This window comes from Leptinotarsa decemlineata, unplaced genomic scaffold (genome assembly GCF_025532065.1).
Source record: "Leptinotarsa decemlineata unplaced genomic scaffold, Ldec_3_MD MMD2_P_RNA_scaffold_5, whole genome shotgun sequence".
Taxonomy (NCBI): Eukaryota; Metazoa; Arthropoda; class Insecta; order Coleoptera; family Chrysomelidae; genus Leptinotarsa; species Leptinotarsa decemlineata.
Window position 1 is genome coordinate 12,728,669 of NW_027412532.1, and position 21,845 is coordinate 12,750,513.

The following is a 21,845-nucleotide window of genomic DNA, read 5'->3' on the forward strand; positions in this document are numbered from 1 at the left end:
ATATTCTACATTGGTAACTCTCTCAAACGATATATCTGAAATCGACCTGTGATATACAGGGTATGAAAAACCGCTTGCCAAATATTGTAAATGAAAATTTGCAAAATCTTCCTTAGATTAAATGGAACACCCTGTATATTATTGATCCATAAGAAGCGCCATCACTTTTTGCTAAATGGAAAATTATTTTTTCATTGGATGCAGAATTTCACTCATAAATCGTGCAATATCAAACCAAACAAGTTAAAAGAAAGAAACATTATAAATAACTATTTTTTTCATGTTATTATATTCATTCAGAGCTTGAGTTCTAGATATTCAAATTTGTCAACTGGCGAATTACAAAACTACAAAAGGGAGAGTTTAATTAAGGTTGATAATGAAACTTTTATAAAATATGTTCAACATGTCTTCCATTTTCTTGAATGCAGAGCTGAAGTCTATGTTTGAAAGACTGTTCTACCCTGCGCAAGACAGCTGGTGTAATGCTGCGAAAAGCATTCGTTATTCTAAGTCGCATATTTTCGGGAGAAGTTGGTGGCTCAACGTAAACCATATTTTTTATGTATCCCCATAAGAAAAAATCTAGTTTCGTCAAATCTGGTGACCTAGCGGGCCACCGTACAGGCCCATTCCGTCCTATCCATTTATTGGGAAATACTTCATTTAGATGATCTCTCACTTCTGCCGAATAGTGAGCAGGTGCACCATCATGTTGTAACCACATTCTATTGCGGAGGTCAAGAGGAATATCATCTAACAAACCTGGTAAATCATTTCGTAAGAAATTGAGATACATTGCACCATTCATATGTCCCTCAAAAAAGTATGGATCAATTACATATTCTCCAATGATGCCTCCCCAGACATTTATCGACCACCTATGTTGATAATCCACCTGTCTCAATAAGTGAGGATTTTCTGTCGCATAATAATGGTAATTATGTCGATTTACAAATCCATTTTTATGGAATGTCGATTCATCCGACCATAAAATATCATTGAAAAAATATTCGTTTCGACGAATTTTGTTCATGGCCCAATTGCAAAATCTCACTCTTTTCTCGAAATCAGCATACAGTAGTTCTTGATGTAACTGAACGTAGTATGGATGCAAGCGATGTTTCTTCAATACTCGTTGCACTGATCTCTCACTTATATCCACTATTTCCCCAATTTGTCGTTGACTCCTACTAGGATCTTCTTCAACAGCAAGAAGAACTTGCAATTCATTATCTTCATTAGTAGCTGGCTTGATGCGCTCATGTTTGGAATAATTAATAGATCCAGTTTCAATATTCATTTGCAGCCAAATATTTTGTTCTGTCATTTGCCAGACTACTTGATTTCCAATAAATATTTCATTCGCTGAAAGGTTGTTTTAGACCGAAAGAATATGGCACAAATTCCGAGATTTTTGAAATTATTGTAACTATTCAAGAACGTCCATTTTGTGGTGTAATTCGCAACTTGTTTATCTAGCAACAGGTAATTTTAGGAATGGGCGATATTTTAAGGAAAGGGTATTTTTTGTATATTCTTATCAGTCGTCAAATGGATTTCGCTTTGAAAAAATGACCATTTTTCGAAAGAAATGCTCATTTAAGAAAAACTATTGAACTTAGCCATAGGGAATACTTAATGAAATTTGTAGAGGTTTCGTTGGCGCTTCTTATGGATCAATAATATACAGGGTGTTCCATTTAATATAAGGAAGATTTTGCAAATTTTCATTTACAATATTTGGCAAGCGGTTTTTCATACCCTGTATATCACAGGTCGATTTCAGATATATCGTTTGAGAGAGTTACCAATGTAGAATATTCGACCAAAAAAAAATTTCTACTGGACTTGGCACCACTTTATAATTTCAAATATTCTGAGTGACGAATATTGGAAAAAAAAACCTGACATGCTAGATATCTCGAAAACCATCAATATTTTCGAAGTGCAGATATACATAAAGTTTATTTTATTTTCTATGAAGAAACCGAAAAAGCGATAAAAATATAGGTTGCCATTTAAAAAGATACAGTTGGGATCCGCCCAGAAAAAATCGAACACCCTGTGTGACCGCCAATATTTTTATTTTGTCGAGCTCGAGCAATAAGGTAATATTATAGAAAATTAGATTCCTATCTGCTTCCTATATAGAGATATGGAACACCGCGCCACTGTTGCAGGACCCTGTATATGAAGACCGATACATACTTATTATATAATAACATTTTTAAAAGACATTGAAAACAATACTACTACTACTATCAATGATCTTTTAGAATTTTTTTTTCATAAAACTATGCTTCAATCAAGTCATTCTTGAAATTCGAGGTGAGGAAAATTGATGTGAACAACTAGATGGGACTAACTGTCTCAACTAGCGACTTCTGAAATCTTCTGTCTGTCTGTCTGAAATCTAGGTCCATATATTTTTAATGAAAAATCTTTTTTTCTGTACGAGTATATAATGCGTCTATATATAATAACGCGAAAAATGGGCCGATTTCTTTTTGATATCACATTAACTGGTGTGCGTTACTCGTATTTCTTGCACAATTTGTCTGTTCCATACTTACGAATACTATTCCTGGATGACAGTCCTAATGGAATTGATAGAAATATTTGGTATCAGCAGGTGATACATCACATTTTGCATCGGAAGTAAAAACCTATCCCAATCAAGGTTACGTTATACGTTGTTCGATAGAAACGGTGAAATTCAGTTGCTTGCCCGTTCTTCTGATTTGATTCCGCTTGACTATTTTCATTGCAGTTTAAAAATCTTGAGGCTGCTAAAAAACGAATAACATTGATGGTTTGAAAGACAAAATAAATAAATTTCTCCCTGAAACGATAAAACATATTTCGATTGTCTTCATTATTGTTAATAAGCAATGGACCCTAGTTTGAAAATTTGTTTTGAAATATAAAATTTTCGAAGTTGTTTGTTTACTTTGAACATTTTGAAGGGGGTGCTTGCTGTCACTCCAAGTGGGTTGAAATGGAAGTTGTACTTGAAAAATGTCAATTCGACTCGGAAACCAAAAATCTATTATCCATCACCAGATAGAGCTGTCTCGAACTACCTAGTAAACATAAGACTCAACTTATAAATTACATGATATTTGAACAAGGCTCCAGATTATATTTTCGTAGGACAGATGTCATAATTTTTTCTAATTTAGGCTTATATCGTGATGATAGTTGTGTCCAGAAGTGCATTTGTGGTTCAGTCTAACAAAATTTATGAGACTTATGGTTTTTGAGCTCTGGTTTCGACTAATTGGACTCTGAAGACGAATCACCAACGGTGGTCAGTTCTGCTTCCCTGTCTGGATTGTTTAAAACAGTCTAAACATAGACACTCAACTGAATACTGAACTTGGTGCTAGATAGACTTTTCCAGTCCACAACAGCCATACTGATTTTGGACATTCCAAAACAGCCAAGTTTCACATTATTACCAGCATATATTATACTTGAAGATCGATGCATTTCTTCCATTTCAATGACTTCTGCTGATGATGAGATTATGGTTTGCACTAAGTACAAACTCAATATGTCCGACGAAGAAGATTTGGTTACAAGTCTTATTCAGATGCGTGCAATCTAGCAAAAGAAGCATTCATTCTCTTTTTCTGAGAAGAATGTAAATATGTTATTATTTGGACTCCAGTACTCTCGCTTGCAAAAGATTTTGCTTTTGGGAAGGGAAGTTAAAGAAATGGAGGAACAAATAAACGATATTCAGGATGCTCACAAAAAACTACCAGGCCAGTAACGTATAATAATATTGCGCATGAAGTTCATGATAAAATAGCAATATTAAATAACTTTACTAAAGAAACTTCGTTGGTAAAACGCGCATCAAGAATAGTATTGCATTTCTGGTGATTAGAAAAAGTGCTCGTTTTGCAAAGTATTTGAGACTTTACGAAACTCGTAGTTTTAAGCTCTTTTCAATTAGTGAGGCCTGGTTCAACGTGGATTTGAGCATGGAAAAAATTCAAATTAAGAACTATATCATGAGATATGGTTACGATCGAAATGAGGAAGTAGTAAAATATCCAGATGTGGGGGTCGTGATTGCCATTTGATATAATCTCCAGTCAAAGTCCATAAAGGTCTTAATATTTGGTTCTGTGCATTGCAATTATATCCGAAGAAGTTTATTCAGAACACTGCAGAGGAATATACTGAAAATCACCATTTACAGGATTATACTCTTTGGTGACTAGGTGACTAGGTGTATCTCTGTAGAGTAGGGAGGGTAAGTGTAGGCCCGCAGCACGTATGCCACATGTGACCCATTGTACATCCTCCCGAGGAGTTATCCTCCTAGGTCATCTTCCATCCTGTCCTTTCCAGGAAGGTGGACAGGTCACTAGGAGACATCTCCTTTATATCGGCAGGTGTTGGCCAAGACTCGCCGAACACACATTCTCGTATTGATGATAACTCCGGACACTCGCATAAGACATGTCTGACAGTTCCATCTTCCTGTTCACACATCCTGCATAGAGGTGTGTCCACTACCCCTATAATATGGAGGTATTTCCTTAGTTGACAGTGGCCAGTCAGAAATCCTACTGGTAAGCTTAGGTTTCTCCTGGTCATCGTCAGATATTTCTTCGGCGTCAGCTTCCCAGGTTCGTCCAGGGTGATCTTGGCAAGACTGCATCCTTTGATTACATCCCATCTCTTTGGGGATTGAGCATGGGTGTGACTTTTGGCTCTAGTACTAGCCCTGAAGTAACACGTTGTCTGTTCATGGCTAATAGGGCTTGTATTTTGTAGGGTTCATCAAACACAAACCTGGGTTCAATGGCATCACTGGCTGCCTGCAGCAGAGGTTGAGCAGTGAGCGCTTCTCGCCATAGGCTTAACCTCAATTGACCCATCCCTACTTCGTGGTCCAGGATCAATTGTAAATTGTTTCGTAGGTCGAATAGATGACGTATTTTCAGTAATACAGTTAAAAATGAGTTGGACGAAGTATATAAAATCACTTTCAGGTAATTCCGTAGAAACTTTTCGAATTGACAATTTTTACAGGGTTCTATAGAGTCAACTATGATGATATCCTTTGGAGTCGTATTATCAAAACTCTGAAAGGAGGCGACATGAAAAACATCCACGTCTTGAATAGAGCTCAACTTATTGATGATGCCTTCAATGTTGCTCGTGCTGGAAAAGTCAATTATATTACAGTTTTTAGTTTGGCTGATTATTTAAAGGGCGAAACTGAATATTATCCTTGGTTCTCAGCGTTGAATGCAGTGTCATACTTGGTGGATCATATAAATGATAATGAAACCACCATAGTGTTGAATGTAAGTATAAATTCATTGACTACGAAAGCTTAGATTTGAGAATACCCCTTGCCGCACTTCAGGATTCACTTGCATGTGCCTGTAGTCATTCCATTGTTTTCTACTTTCATGGATCGGACCGGAATTCAAACCTGGATTTCTTGTTCTCTAGACAAGCGCTTTTATCAACAATGTTGCTCTTCCGTGGTGATTGTATGGAGTAGATGAAATTTGTTAATTGTCTTTCACATATAGGAGCATGGCAGGATTTTATAATATAAATGTCAATGCATGAAATAAACAGAAACGAAATACAAGATGAGTTAGCGTCTCCTATTCTGTAGACAAGAACAACAAATCAAAATAAATATATAGCAAGTGCCAAACGTGATGGCGAGTCATCGCACAGGTATGGACTCTCCCAACTAAATTACTATTGGATTACGATAAGCTCCTTGCCGGCCAGTGTCGTATTTATAATTAGTTTCAATTAGGGTAGCAAATGAAATATGATTTCTTTGTAATTTCTTTTTGTATTTTATACAGTATTATAGGTAGTAGGGCATTTCTTCAAGATGTTATATAATGATACACTTATCCATAAATAAACTTTTGTTAGGCGATGACGTTTTTTCAGAAACAACACATATTATTCAGACAATGCCAAACGCCAACAGCATTGGGGGACAAGTAATGATACGCCTCTGTACAGAGCATTTGTATGTCTTGCAAGAGCTGTAGTGGGGGTTACACCAAAAAATGAGTCTGTGCGCACGGGGGCGGGCTCGCCATCACGTTTGGCGCTTGCTGTATCTTTATATAGGGCTTCCTCTACACACAGTATACTTATATAGTAGTCCCACTAAGCGTCGATCCCTTTGATGTTGGTGTCCAGGAGTTTCAGTTTTTACAATGCTGACGTATTTGACACAAATGACATTTCTCTCTACTACAATCTCAACCAAAGCGTCTGAACACTGCTCAACATAACAACTATTCATATAAACTGCTCAAAAAATACAGTCGATGAAAACCATGTTGGGCACCTGAGAAAATTGTACAAATGATAATTTTGCATTTGTGATTTGTGTAATATTCAAGTAATCCAGATCATTTGGACAATGATGAACTATGTTTCAAGTAGATTTTAAAAATTCATGTGATCAGCAGATGTTCATATTCATGTGACAAAATATATTTTCATTTCAACAAGAAAAAAGACAAGATGAAGAACGAGTTTTGTTATTCATGAACCATGGTACGAATCCATGCGAAATTTCTTTGTAGTGAATTTTGGGGCCAAATATAGCATATTCATGCATTGATTTGAGAATTCAAGATGGCGGATGAGTTTGCCGATTCGATTTCATTTAAGGCCAATTATTAAAAATATTCCTAATCGAATTCATCACTCAAGATTTAAGAATCTGTAGAGCCTATTCTTTTTGAATTATGTAGTACTATTTAGGACTTGACGAAGTAAAAAAGTAATTGTGTAGTGTTCAATCATACAAAAATATTTTTTTTGTATCTAACTATAAATATATGTGAGAGTTTTCGGAGTCGGAAGTTATGAATTATTTACACCGTATGATAAATAATAGATTGTTTTGCTGTTTTCAGCTTTTACTCAAGTAAAAATTGAAAATAAAATCACTGACAAGCCTAAATGCATTTTGACTATACCTTTATATATGTTATCTGACAGTAGAGAAAAATGAAACTATATAGCCTATAGTTTATCTGGAAAAGCTTTAGTGGGGTTGCAGTCAGAATTTTTGGTACTAAGTCAAAGAAGATTCCTTATTTTCGTCAAGCTTTCGATAGTTTATTTCCACCTTCTTTGAATAAGAAATCACCTCAGACTTTGAATACACTTTATTCAGAAAACAAACAAATTTTTCTATTGCTATAGTATAATAAGTCGTGGGTACATATAAACACTAGGTATTTGAGAAGTATTAGACAAAATTTACAAATGTCGAAGGTTTTGTATTTTTTGATTTTCTTTAATTTTTTTCGATGTAGTTTTATAACCACGATTTATAAACTTAATCGAATAATAAATTGTCACCCGCACATATAATGAAATTAAATAATCAGCTGGAAAATGCAAACATGGATGAGAAGTTTATGTTTTATGCTTCCCAACACCAGTTTCTATCGATAAGTTTGGAAAATGTTCACTGAAAATAGTTTTCAAAATATTCAAATAATCCATAAACTTTTTATTTGGAGTTTGTAGATTTCCAAAAGTATCGTTTTTTGCATTTTGATATGCTCTGAATTACGTGTACAAAGTTTCTGCACTTAATAATTTACATTCTCTAGCATACTTAATGCAAATGTCACATTTGTGTTTTTCGAGACATTTTTGTAGGTAGGTAGGTTGGGCGAAACCCATGAAATTCGACAACTATGGAAGGGTTGCGTGCCTGTCTAAAACTCGTCGTTTGCGCAGACCTGAGACTGCAACTCCTGGGTCTGTGTGTAGAAAATTCAAACCAAAAATCACCCGAAGTGGGATTACTGTATAAGTATACATTGGTTTGATATTCAGGTCACTCAACGATGGTTCATACTGTAACTATCAGAATTGGCCGAATACTCCTGGCAAAAGTTTACGAGAAAACCAGGACAGAACTTTCGACACGAATTTTCGATGCCGGTTTTTAGGCACTTACTTCGCGGATGGTGTCGAAAGATTCATAAATAAGTCCGCCGTAACGGCGGGGCTGATTATGACCTCTGACCGCCGTGACTGTACTTGTCAGCGGGCTTTTCAGAAGAAACCACTTGAAGGGTTCGTACGCCAGTTGGTAGATGAAATCTTCAACCGACTGTCTTGCAAACGCTCCGATGAGACGTATCGATGGCTGACAATACCAAGCACCTTGTTCCGTATTATTTCAAGCCTCGATAATGGGGTATATTTGAGACAGCATAATACAGCGTAAGCGTACAACATATCCGGCTAGATAACTTGTTTGCATATTAGGAGTTTGCTGTCAACACCAATTTGGAATTCGTGCAATGAGGGTCGTTGCGTTTTATTGCCATTCCCGCTCTTTGAATTGCCAAACGTAAGTGCCCTCGAAAGTTCAAGCGCTTGTCCACGATCACTTCCAGGTATTTCGCACTACTCTGTTCATCTATGCACTTCCCTTGAATTTTTAATCACCTGAAGATCTTTACATCAGTTGTAACCTTCCTCAATCAATTGCGAGAGGTTATGTTTTCCTGAGTTGGTCTCGATTTGAAGAAAGAAAATGATACAACTCAGTAAATTTCTTCGTGAAATTGACGATCTCAGTCTTTGAAGGATTCCTTCCGTATTTTAAAACATTGGAAAGTTGCCTGTATAGGTGCGGAGGTAAATAGGACCACTGTGAAACACCTTTCGTTGAAAAATCCGTAGAGATAGGTTGTTGGATTCGCACCCTAAACGTCCGTTTGACCAGATAAGAATCTGATATTCTTATCATGTATAAAGGCATGTGTGCCATCCACATTTTCGCAAAGAATTCCTCTGCTCAGACGCTGTCGAAGGCTTTGTGAATGTCAAGCAGCACCATGACTGTGTTCTTATTCTGGTGAAAGGACTCCTTTATCCCATGAACCAGACATACCAGCTTTGAGGTCGTATAACAATCCTGCTGGAATCCGTACTGTGTAGACAGGAACATTTACCATCTACGCTATTGGAATCACCAAGCAGAATGATACCCGAATCATTCTCAACTGAAGTATTTTGTCCTCTTTACTATGAAATATCATAAACATAAAATCATTCCTGATATATTAAAATCAAATTTCATGTGGAAATTATGTATTTTCTTTTTAGAGAAAAATATCACAATGGATAAATGCTGCTTTTCCAAATTTGAAAAAAGTTGAATCAACTGATCACGTCGGAATATTGAAAGAAACACTGATTTTGAAATGGAAGTGTGAGTTGAAACATGAAGATTGTCTGAAATATACCAGCTCAAACTTCGAAAGTTTCAAAACTACAAGAAGGTAACAGTAGGTCGAATATTCTAGCTTGGCCTCTGAGATACATAAAAAGAAGTGTGGAAAAGTCACTATGCCACATATGTTGCATAGTGATCAGGAAATTGAAGAATGCTGACTATATCAAGTGCAACAAAAAAAAAGAGTACAATAAATTGTTGAAAAAAAAAGAGAGGATTTCTACCATCTCATAAGAAAACGGAATGTATGTAGTATATTCATAAAGATATAGTAGGCAAATATAAAGTATCTCTAGGGAATACAACAAACATTGCCAATCGATACAAATTATTTTTATTGAACATTATACCTGTTTCTCGAATAATTTATTGATAATGTTGCTAGTATTATTTCCTGAACAAATGAAAGTTGCTTTGAAAACAACCGTCTATAAGAAAGGAGATTGTGAGTTATTTGAGAATTTTCGACCGATACGCGTTTTACCATCTTTTTCTAAATTTTTTGAGACGGTCATATGTGATAAAATCATAAAATTCATGAAAAAGTGAAACCTGTTAAGTTCTTTTCAACATGTATATATGAAAGAAAGATCAGAAGAAACGGCAAAACTTGATAGATATGGAATTAGAGGTGATATCTGGAAGTGGTTTGATTCATATTTGTCAAATCGTCGGCAAAAAACTAAAATCATGAGCGCGGAAATATATTCTACGGAAGTGCAGAAGGGCCACATATTTTTATTATTTGTTTCTTGGAAATTACGACTTTGAATCTCGAAATTTCAACTTTAAAGTCGAAATTTCAAGTTTGAAGTCGCAATTTCGAAATTACGAGATTAAAGTCGAAATTTTGAGATAAAAGTCGAAATTTCGAGATTAAAGTCTAAATTTAGAGATTGAAGTAGAAATTTCAGATTAAAGTCGAAATTTCGAGTTTAAAGTCGAAATTTCGAGTTAGAAGTCGCAATTTCAAAATTACGAGATTAAAGTCGAAATTTCGAGATAAAAGTCGAAATTTTGAGATTGGAGTCGAAATTTTGAGATAAAAGTCGAAATTTTGAGATTAAAGTCGAAATTTCGAGATTATAGTAGAAATTTCAGATTAAAGTCGAAATTTCGAGTTTAAAGTCGAAATTTCGAGTTGAAAGTCGTAATTTCAAAATTACGAGATTAAAGTCGAAATTTCGATTTGAAAGTCGAAATTTTGAGATTGGAGTCGAAATTTTGAGATAAAAGTCGAAATTTTGAGATTAAAGTCGAAATTTCGAGATTGAAGTAGAAATTTCAGATTAAAGTCGAAATTTCGAGTTTAAAGTCGAAATTTCGAGTTAAAAGTCGTAATTTCAAAATTACGAGATTAAAGTCGAAATTTCGAGATAAAAGTTGAAATTTTGAGATTGGAGTCGAAATTTTGAGATAAAAGTCGAAATTTTGAGATTAAAGTCGAAATTTCGAGATTGAAGTAGAAACTTCAGATTAAAGTCGAAATTTCGAGTTAAAAGTCGTAATTTCAAAATTACGAGATTAAAGTCGAAATTTCGAGATAAAAGTCGAAATTTTGAGATTGGAGTCGAAATTTTGAGATACAAGTCGAAATTTCGAGATTTAAAGTCGTAATTTCCAAGAAACAAATAATAAAAATATGTGACCCTTCTGCGCTTCCATAATATTCAAATCATAGACACGAGAAAATACCATGATGTGCATCCCACAGGGAAGTGTAATCGGACCCATGCTTTTCACTATTTTCATCACCGATATTTTAGAAACCTAAATAATGACAGTAAAACTTTTCAAATCATCAATTATGCTGATGATACAAATTTTTCAGTCACAAATATCCAAACTTATTTGTAGAGTTGAGTAACCTGCTAGAGCAAGCCACAGGTTCTCAAAGAACAATTTGATTCTGAATGTTGAGAAAACAAATGTAATTTGATTCAGAACGGCACAGCAATGAATTGAATCACCAAGTACAATTAATCTGTCAAATAATGAATTTGCAGTTCAGAACTCAACAAATGTAATTTGATTCAGAACGGCACAGCAATGAATTGAATCACCAAGTACAATTAATCTGTCAAATAATGAATTTGCAGTTCAGAACTCAACAGAATTTCTTGGTATACATGTAAACGAACACTCAAGTTAGGTTAGGTTGGGTCCAGAGTGGGTGGGTCTAATCGACCCTCCACCGCAACCCGCAAGGGTTTATCGTGGCTCACACCTATTCACACTCGACCAAATGAACCCAGCTTCTTAACGAAGCCGATTAGTTTGTATGGTGAGTGGTCTTTTAGGTCAGATAGTAAGAGTACGGCTCTGCTGAACTCTAAAAACATGATTCGGTCCCCAGCGGGGCAGGCACAAAGTATGTGCTCTGCTGTTTCATAATTTTCCAAACAGAGGCGACACACACTGTCTATCGACAGTCCGAGTCTCTGTATATGATGATTCAAACGGCTGTGACCTGTAAGAAGGACAGTTAGACATCGTAGTTCATGCCTACTGTAGTCCAACAACTGTTTTGTATCAAGCTTCGAAGGGTGAATAGACGCCTTGAAGTGAGCCAATCCTAGAAGATTCTGCCAGAAGTGAATAAATCTTTTTGCCATCCAGGTGTTCAATTTTTGTTTGGAAAAGTCTAAAGCGATGCCAATCACAGGTTCTGATCCAATGAAGCTGCTTGCAGCACCGTCCTTTTGCAAGGGAGCCAGCAGCCTTATTACCTTCCAGGCCAGTATGGCCAGGAATCCAGACCAGAGACAATCTGTTAAGCCTTCCTATCGAGGAAAGTCGTTTTTGGCAATTTGCTAACAATTTAGACGTTGCTCGGTAGGAGCCAAGAGCTTTGAACGCCGCTTGACTGTTCGAGAATATTTTTATTGACTTGTCTATGAGTTTGAATTTTTCCAATAGCGTAAGAAATACAGTCGCATAGGTTCCTAGGCAGGTTGATATGTCTGTCCTGGGTCTGCGACTGAAAACATATCTGCTCTCGATATTTCCTTCTCCCGGAGGATCCAGTTCTCTCTACTCGGGAACAGTACCTTCTTGTCAAGGGATTGGGAAATTTTCTGTACAAGCTTATTTGAAGCTAAATCTGTCGATTTGGCAGTTTGAAAAGCATACTGGGGGATGAATATAATGCCACCCTCCTGATGTGCCATCCAGTATCCTCTCAAGTCCTTTCAACAGGAAGGATGTAAGGCTTATTGGTCGTACCCGACCCATTTTAGGTATGTATACCACCTTTGCTGCCAACCAACTGGGTGGTATATAGTTCCATGCCAGACTAGATCTATACAAGTTTATGAAAATAAGTAAAATTATTTCCAGTCCGTTTTGAAGAAGAGCTGGAAATAAACCATCCTCTCCAGGAGTTTTGAAGGGCTATAACGACTTGGTAGCCCATTCAACTGCCGGTTCTGTGATACCTTTCTTGACGAACACTTACATAGCTACAATCATATTACCAATTTGTGAAAAAATTGAATCAAGTATGTTACAGTATCGGAATTATTAGTTTCTACCTCAAATAAAATTCACTAAAAATTATATATTTCGCGAATTTTGAGTCTTCACTAGAATTTGGCATAATATTCTGGAGAGCAGCAATAATACCTCAGACATATTCATTATCCGGAAAAAATAATGAGAGTTTTTTCAAAATGAATTTTCATCAGTCATGCCAGGGAATTTTCAAGGCAAATAATAATTTGACAGTATATCCATGAGAGCGAATATAGCTATTTGAAAATAAAATTCGATTCTTGGGAGCTAGAACAAGTCATAATTATCCTAGGCGCAATGTAAATATATCTTTTCCGATTCACAAATTGACAATGTTATTGAGACATCCATCCCATGCATCTATAAGATTTTTCAATAATTTACCACAGGGACGTAAAATGTTAGAGAGCCTGAAAAAATTTAAAACAGGTGTCGAAGAGCTCCTGATCAAGTTGAAACCTCACTTACTTTAGGAATATGTATATAGTTTTCAAACCTTTATGTACAAACTGTGTGATATTGTTTCATTTTATGTTTTCTTTAAAAAATGTAGAGCATTCTCTGAAATATATTACTGTTATTATTATCATGTAGCTCGTGGTACATTGAGCCATGATGGATTTTCCGTTGAGAAATTGATCGGATGTTATGCCACTATGCATGTAAACCCAAAGGCCAAGCTAGAGCAGAGTCCAATGTCATATCCTAGCACTGTAATTTATATAATGTGTGTACTGATGATCATCTTCTACTTTCATTCTGTTTCAGTATTCTCAATAATGAAGAAAGAAATTTAATTCTTTGCTACGGAATCAGAAACAGCAAGAACCCACAGATTGATTACAATTTTTTGTTGCATGTTTTCCAAAACACAAATTCAACTTGTGAGCGGGAAAGTATACTTACGTCTTTAGGTTGTATTTCGGAACCTAAAGTTCTTTTCAAGTGAGTAGTTTTCATTAATCAAACAGTGCAATTTATGCATTCGATTTTTTAGTTATCTTTTGGAACTCGTGACTGATCATTCAATTATTCCACACTCGTATGCTTCGCTAGTTTTCGAAGCAGTTTATTCAAACAAGGCCAGTGGCGTAGATGTCACCTTAGACTTTTTGCTGCAAAATTTCGAACTGCTTATGGAAAAGTACGTATTCCAGCTGTGTCAAATATTATCAGTAGTATCATAGGCCACTTTACATACTATCTGTTGAATGGAATACCAGAGTTTTTGATCTAATTACTTAACAAGCCTTATTCCTCATTCACAATAACATACAAATCTAAAGAAAACCTTTTCCCTAACCAAGTTATCATCATCAGAAGCTCATCAGGAGATGATGCTAACTTGGTTTGTTTTTTTTGCTGTTGTCAAAAACTCTCGATAAGAAAAATGAGATCGGCCCAACATTATACACATGTTGATAGATGGTGCGAGAATCGAAATCTGTCGCGCGTATTTTTTTTCAATTATTTACTCAGCACCCATATGAATTAAATGCAGAAATTTGTCGCATCTCTTTATTATTTCTTCATGGAAAGTGCCACAGTTCGAGAGTTTTTGACAAAATCCAAGTGATCTGTTTCAAAATAACAGTTTTTTTTATCGTACACTCTTATGAAGACTCTATTGTAAACCATTCGCCAAACAAATTCGCCTACTCGTGATTACACGGGTTTTTGCACCTAAAGTTTTCACCTGAAGCGTAAGGACCTTATTTTGGAAGTGAGGCGAGATATGTCGGCAGTGAATAAAAGTCAAAATGATATTTTCTCATTCGAACAACGATTCAGGATGAAAAATCTATTATCTTTGATACTTTTTTATATATCTACACATAACACTCGCACTACATTTTTTCTCGCACAGTTCATCATTGACTTAGGGAAAACTCTATTATATACAGAAATGCTGAAACTTTCCTCAAGTACTATGGTAACGTAGTCATTTTTTGTTTCTGACTACAATCCTATGAAACAAAATTAAAATGTGTGTTTCCATAGACTAATCTCATTGATTAATTCAATAACTAGGTTATTGTGAAATTGCACATGATTGTAACATCATGGTTCCCTGTTTGCTTTTTAGAAATGTATATTTAAGTGTCAATGCATATGATGTATAATTTTTTTAAGAACTTTATTTAGATAATACAATCATGGTTACAAAAACATTTTGAATAGTATTTGAAATACCAACACTATCAAAACCAATAATCCAAAGCAGCACCAACATGCGGAAAACTAGCTTAAAACAATATAATAATACTTTGTACAGTACAACAAAATGATACTATCAAGATTCATAATACAAATGTAAACAAAATAAAAATCTAATAGTAATTGATAGAGAGAAATGAAAAGATTTAAGCTGTTCCTTCGTTGAGTATGCTAGTATAATAGTATATTATGCAACAATCATGTAATGATGGTTATTAAGACACGAGCATTAACCGGGATACGAAACGAGCCGAAGGCGAGTTTTGTATGATATATGCGAGTGTATTAATAACCATTACATGAGAGTTGCATACGCTATTTTTTCTAAACCCGATAAATAATGAAAAACTATAAATATTATATTTGTATTGAACACATTTACAGTAATTAACTCATATTTTTTTAAAAAAACACAAACTTAATGGTATTATCATGGATATATGAAAACTATAAAGATTCTATTGAATATAACAACTGTAATTAATCTTATCTTTTAAAAATATTGGAGTCGATGGTATTCCTTCTATATCGCTGTTTTCAGACATTTTGATAATATAGGTAGGTAATATGAAAACTGATTTTGACAAATAAAGCAATTAGTTACTTAGGTTAGAATCTAGGACAAACAAAGGAACAGGATTCTTGATTGAAAAATTATGGGTTCCTATTGGTTGATAATCTGTATCGTTATGAAAAACATTCTTTTTCTACACCCGTACTCTAACATTACACTTATATGACCATAATCCGTTTCATAATGATATCCATTATGATACAGAAGTAATATAAAGAAATCAACAACATCAAATGCTTTTCGTAGATCAACAAATACAGCAATAGTGTGGTATTTATCATCCAGTGAAGAAGCAATGTGGTTAATGAAGTCTATAGTAGCACTCAGGGTGCTACTATTTTCTTAGAATCCATATTGGTATTGATAATACGCAATAATAATTTAAGTTATTTTCGAGAAAATATTGCTGTAGTGACAATTGGATAAAGCTACTAGTATGTATTGTCTTCTCATCTGTTTATTGGATACTTTTTTGTTGTTTGAATCTCTGTGTTCTCTGGAAAATACTGTTTTAGGTTCCAACCTGTTAGTATTCCGAATTGAATAAATTAATGAATGAATGATAATAAAGAAATACCTCTTGCGATACCTGAATACGGAATTTTCATTCAACTAAATTATTACACTTACTTCACTAGAAATTGATACGACTCAGTAAATTCTCTCACCGAAAGGTTTAGCGTTATCAAATCGCAGTTTGGCTCCAGTAACATCCGTTATTAGAAATTCTCTGACAAGATGCCGTGTCAGCGTGTTCTTTGAAGCATTTTTTAAGGAGAAAAGGAATTACGGAATTCTTCACAATGTATGAACTCTGAATCAATCATGCAAATCTAAAAATGAAGGGCTGGTAAAAATTTTTCCACCGGTACCGGTGGCAATTTAATTACCGCCCATATTAGCGAGAAATTACTTTCGTGTGTGATCTCACATTCCATGCGGAATATTATTTTGTAATTCTACCCCGAAGACAAGTGTGGAATTTTTCAGTGTAATTTTTCATTTTGAGTGTACTTTTGTGTTGAAATAAAACTTTATAGGGTAAATTTGCGATATAAATTTATATCGAGATATTACACTCTTCACAGAATTTTACAGTAGAATTTTACACTCTTATATAATTTCACAGTGGAATTCTATAGTCTGATGAAATTTTACATTGTAATTTTTCATTTACGGGTTATATTACCTTGGGATATTCCGTTGTAAAAAGGTCCGTATTCAGAGTAGTTTTGAATACACTATATATACCTATACAATACCTCAATCGGATGTTGACTCTCGACTCTTAAGTGACCATTTTTCCTCATAATTTAGATAATTGAATGCACAAGACATATTACACATTGATATATTAAAAAAAATATGTATATACAAAATAAGTTCATATACATTCTTGAAATGAAATTCTACAAAACATTTTTTTTTCATTTTCAAAAAAGTCAAATAACAGTACAAAATAAAAAACCATTCTTCAAATTAACACATTTTCTTTCTTGCTCATGGTGGTATTATCCTAAAAGAGAAATGAAATATCATCAAATGAATAGGTTTAGAAATCTAAAAACACAGTAAGTTGACGAAAACACATTCCTAGAGAAAAACTACCACTAGTTTGAATTCAATATTAATATTTCTCAAAAAATTTTGATACATATTCAACCGTTTAAATAAAATAAAATTTTGGAATAAAATAATTTGAATAATAATATTTGAATTATTTGGAATAATAAAAATTTGATTTTTCCAAATGTTTTCCAACATTTTCTGAAATATAGCAAATATATCTATAATGATATGGTATGAAGTGGTGATGAAGTGTTTTGTTCACCTCTTCAACAGAAACAAAAAGGTCCTAAAGTGTTTTTCGATTCCTTCAATTTCAACTTGCCTTCCATCGCAAAAATGTTTTCAAGTTCAATAATAAGAATCACAAATCCTCAAATTTATCCAAAATTATGAGAGATACGAATAAAACGTTCAGATATTTTTTAGGTGAATGAAATTACGATTTAACATTGTCCGATATTTGCAACCATCAATACGAAACTTTATTCCTCATCGAAATTCATTTTTAAAATGGATAGTGCATACGGCGTCACTGATGATTCACGCCACTGCTATCGAGTATATCTCTTTTTCTCTTTTTCTCAATACCATTCAGTAATTATCACAAACATTTTCAAATATATGTTCTGTAATTATTTGAAAATCAGTTAAAATATGTTGTACTATTCCATACAGTATGAAATAATTCGCGATGTGAGGTTAGGATATACTTGTAATAAAAAAACACTCTATAATGCATAACGAGAAAACTCAATGAATTCATCTGTTTATTGGACTAGTTATTGAAATTTTACAAGAAATGTACTCACCTTCTTTACTTATTTTCACCAACAACAAAAATATTCTAATGCACACGTCAGACAAACCGATGCGCTTCTGTAGACAAGAATGAACAATACAATAATCACTCACAAATACAAGCGTAATTTTACATTCGATAAAGAGATGGCGAAAATTTACATTTCACTAAGGGGGAATACCCATCGTCCAGTTAGTTCTTCTCTTCACATGAAATAATATGTTATGATTTCACACATATATTAGATGAATATTTAATTCTCAATGAAAAGTACATTGCCTACTGAAATTACGCTCGGGGATGTGAATTATTCAATAGAGAAAGTATATTTTCAATAAAACTGAAGTAATTTTCTTCGTTCGAAATGAAAATTCCGAGGTAAATTTCAATCATTTTTCCCGGTGGGTGTGAAAAATAGTTGCAATTGTCTCATTATAGATATTTATCATTTTTCTTGAAATTTAGATTTCCTACTCTTTTTTCAATGAACGGATTCTATTGTTTATGTGGAATACGTATATCTATATTTTGTCTAAATTTCCGAAATTTGATCAACAGAAAATTGTTAAATGTGTGAAATCACTTTCTATAAGCACATACATGTGATTTTATCGAGGTATTCTACTTATAAATCATTCAAACAAGTATAAGACAATGCGTACTATTATTTTAAATTCCATATTTCGTTTTGTTTTCATTATCAAATTGATTTGTTTCAGGCACAGAAGAACATTCAGCATTTCTGATTTTATCATAGGATTAACTGACAAAATTAAAACGGAAGAGCAACTGAAAAAGGTAAAAATTAAAAATATACTGTTATAAATTTTTTATATATATTTTTAAATGCATTTATCAACTATATGTATACAGTCATTCATTGGTGATACTGTTTCCTTTTTTTTAAGCTCCAAAACATCGTCACAAATAACCCCCATTTGGACGATTTATCACTGGTCGGAGGCAAAATGATAACCAGAATCAAGTACAACTTGGAGTGGACAGAAATGTACATTGAAGTGATAAAAGAAGCTCTGCCAAAAATATCAAACGCTGTAGGAGCTCAATCAAACACTTTCGTTTTCACTTCAGCTTGTGTATTATCGTGTGTTTATTTATACTTATCAAAATAATTTTTAATCTCAAAAGATGAAGTTTTTCAATAAATTCCATACCTACTTGTATTGAGATAGCGAATTTCAAGAAAGAAATCCTTTGCTAGGCTTATTCGTAAATAATACAAACTATTCTTTGTTGAATTGATATTTTCTTTCACCATAGGTCACTTGCATGTTATTCCAGAACTTATTTCTCAGGTTGCATTGTTATTGAAAAAAACTCATTAATTAATTTAAATTAAAAGGGGGATTTTTTTAAAGGAGTTTATTTTTTTGGAAAACAGACTTTTGACTTTCTACTTCCCCATCTTTATTCAGAAAATGTATAGATCATACATAGAAGTTCATTTCAATCACAAACTGGAAGAAAAAATTCTTTTCAAAACGACTACTTCCACATGAACATTGAATTGCACGAAAGAAAAAGTTCTTCCGAAACAACTACTTGCAAATAAATATTATACTCCAAACATTCGTTATGGAATTGAAGCAGATATCATCCACAAAAACGTGAACATACGAGTGTGAACGAGAATTGATATGAAATTTGGAAATCTATCATTCTTAAGGTGTACTGTCAAAAAATGACGTCAACGGCGGCCTAGATTTGTTTGGAAGGGTCATAACAGGTGACAAATCATGTTTAGTTATGGCATCGAAGCTAAAGTTCAGTCGTCCCAGTGGAGGATCCCAGGAGAGCCAAAACAAAAAAGCACGCCAAGTTCAATCAAATGGCAAGTTTTTTCTCATTGTTTTGTCTGATTATCATAGCGTAGTGCATCAGGAGTTTGTGCCACACGGTTGTACAGTCAATAAGGAATATTAATAATAATTAATAATAATTGTTTATTGCTTGCCGGTAAAATAATTACAGAACTGAAAACCTCAACCCAAAGAAGACAACAAAACAAAAGGAGTAGTGTTAGGTCAGTTCCACACTCCCCTAAAAAATTGTAAATACTAAATCATTAATGAAAAATCTACCTACTTATAATAAGGTACGTACCCATAACCTAAATAAATGATTAATACTTATAATGTATCACTGGTTAACAAATATAAACTATAAAGATAACATACATTTTATACACTAAGTTATAAAATTGGTGGGTCAACAAATTTTGTTTTGTTTCGAAGGAATTCAAAGACAATGCAAAACTGGGAATATCCAGTAAAGAGGCAGTTATAGCAATCTGATAAGAGAGAAGAAGGATTCAAATATCTCTTTTTTATGCATGGAATATCAATAAGATTCTTTCTCTGCAAATTAAGATTATGAACATCCGCCCTGTATGTGACTGTCCTGCACAGATATTCAGGTGTATTTGTATCGAGGATTTTATAAAAAAACAACGCGAATGTATTAAACGATGATTATACATACTTAACCAGCCCATTTCCTTAAGCTTATGTGAAATCCTATCTCTTCTTTTTGAGACTGAGAATTTAGACGTAGATATGAATTTTGAACCTTTTGGATACGAAAGTCATCAGATTTACAAAGAAAAGGACCATAAACTATGTCATAATGGTTGAAATGTGATCGAAACATCGACTCGGTTAACATTTTTTTTGTTTTTAAATCCATTTAATTTCGATGAGGAAATAACAATTTCATAGCTGCGTATGCCGTTTTCAGTTTAGAAGTTTAGAAATGTTTGTCGAATCGAATTGCGAGAAGCAATACGAAGAAAACGTCTGGTTTTGTGTGAAAACAATTCCTGGCTTTTGCATCACGATTATACACTTGCTCACTCGTCAACAACAATGTTATCATGCCTCAGCCACCGAATTCACCAGATTTGGATCCCGGTGACTTTTTTCTGTTCCCAAGATTGAAGAGATCCATGAAAGGACGGCGTTTTGCGACGATTGAGGTGATTGTTGTATTTTTTGGTTATAATTAAACAAGTGTTCAATGCTGCTCGTTTATTACTGTGGAAAAATATATTCGGTCTGCGGTACATTCGAGCCCGAGAGACTTTTTTTATCTGATGGAGTGCAGGAGCGTACTCTATAGTTTTCCCCTATTCACTACACATCTCTTCCTCACAGAAAATACACGTTAATAAAAATGGTAAACACTTATGAATGTCAGTTTTATTTTACAATGGAGTAAATCGTTCTGGATGTTTCAACTAACTCCGTCTCCGCAGACATTTGTCGCCATTAGTCTGGTCTTTTTCTAAAATGTCGGTTTGACGGTCACTTGACTCTATCTCTAAATTAGCGTTTTCTAGCCTTGGCGGTAAAATACCGTCTTTGAGAAGTTAGGACAATTTTCACTGTCTTGACTTTTCAAAATTTGACCACCGTATTCACCAGATTTGGCCCTCGGCGACTTTTTCCTGTTCCCAAGATTGAAGAGATTCATGAAAGGACTGCATCTGGCGACGATTGAAGTGATACAAACTGAATCGTTGGGAGAGCTTAAGGACATACCAAAAAGTGCTGCCACAAGTGAGAAAAATGAAAGTTCACTAACAGACCTGGTACTTCTCGCAATTTCGAATCGGAATCGCTTGTCCTCATCAGCACCTATTTAGGCTTTTCAATACGAAAACACATATATTTTCAGGAGATATTTGTTTTTGGAAAAGGAAGATTTTGGCTTCCTCCATCTTTATATAAAACCTATTTCCAAAGACATTCATATGGTTATTTGATTTAATTCCAGATGAAGGAATTTCGTTTTAATTTGAAGGGGAAATATTTTTAGGAGGAATGATTTTTAAGAAAAAGGAAGTATCCCACATATTTTGTGGGATA

At 34.2% G+C, this 21,845-nt stretch overlaps 1 protein-coding gene across 3 annotated transcripts in view; it reads left to right on the plus strand.

The window, feature by feature from the left end:
- Positions 1–19,106, plus strand: part of LOC111517357 (membrane alanyl aminopeptidase) — a 37,004-nt gene extending 17,898 nt beyond the window's left edge. For all 3 annotated transcript variants that reach the window (XM_074169560.1, XM_074169562.1, XM_074169561.1), the window contains 6 exons: positions 5,056–5,333; positions 9,157–9,332; positions 13,568–13,744; positions 13,797–13,943; positions 18,678–18,756; positions 18,867–19,106. In XM_074169560.1, the coding sequence (XP_074025661.1) occupies positions 5,056–5,333; positions 9,157–9,332; positions 13,568–13,744; positions 13,797–13,943; positions 18,678–18,756; positions 18,867–19,091 (1,082 nt within the window). In that variant the 3' untranslated portion in view covers positions 19,092–19,106. The remainder of the gene's footprint in view (positions 1–5,055; positions 5,334–9,156; positions 9,333–13,567; positions 13,745–13,796; positions 13,944–18,677; positions 18,757–18,866) is intronic.
- The last annotated feature ends 2,739 nt before the right edge of the window (positions 19,107–21,845 follow it).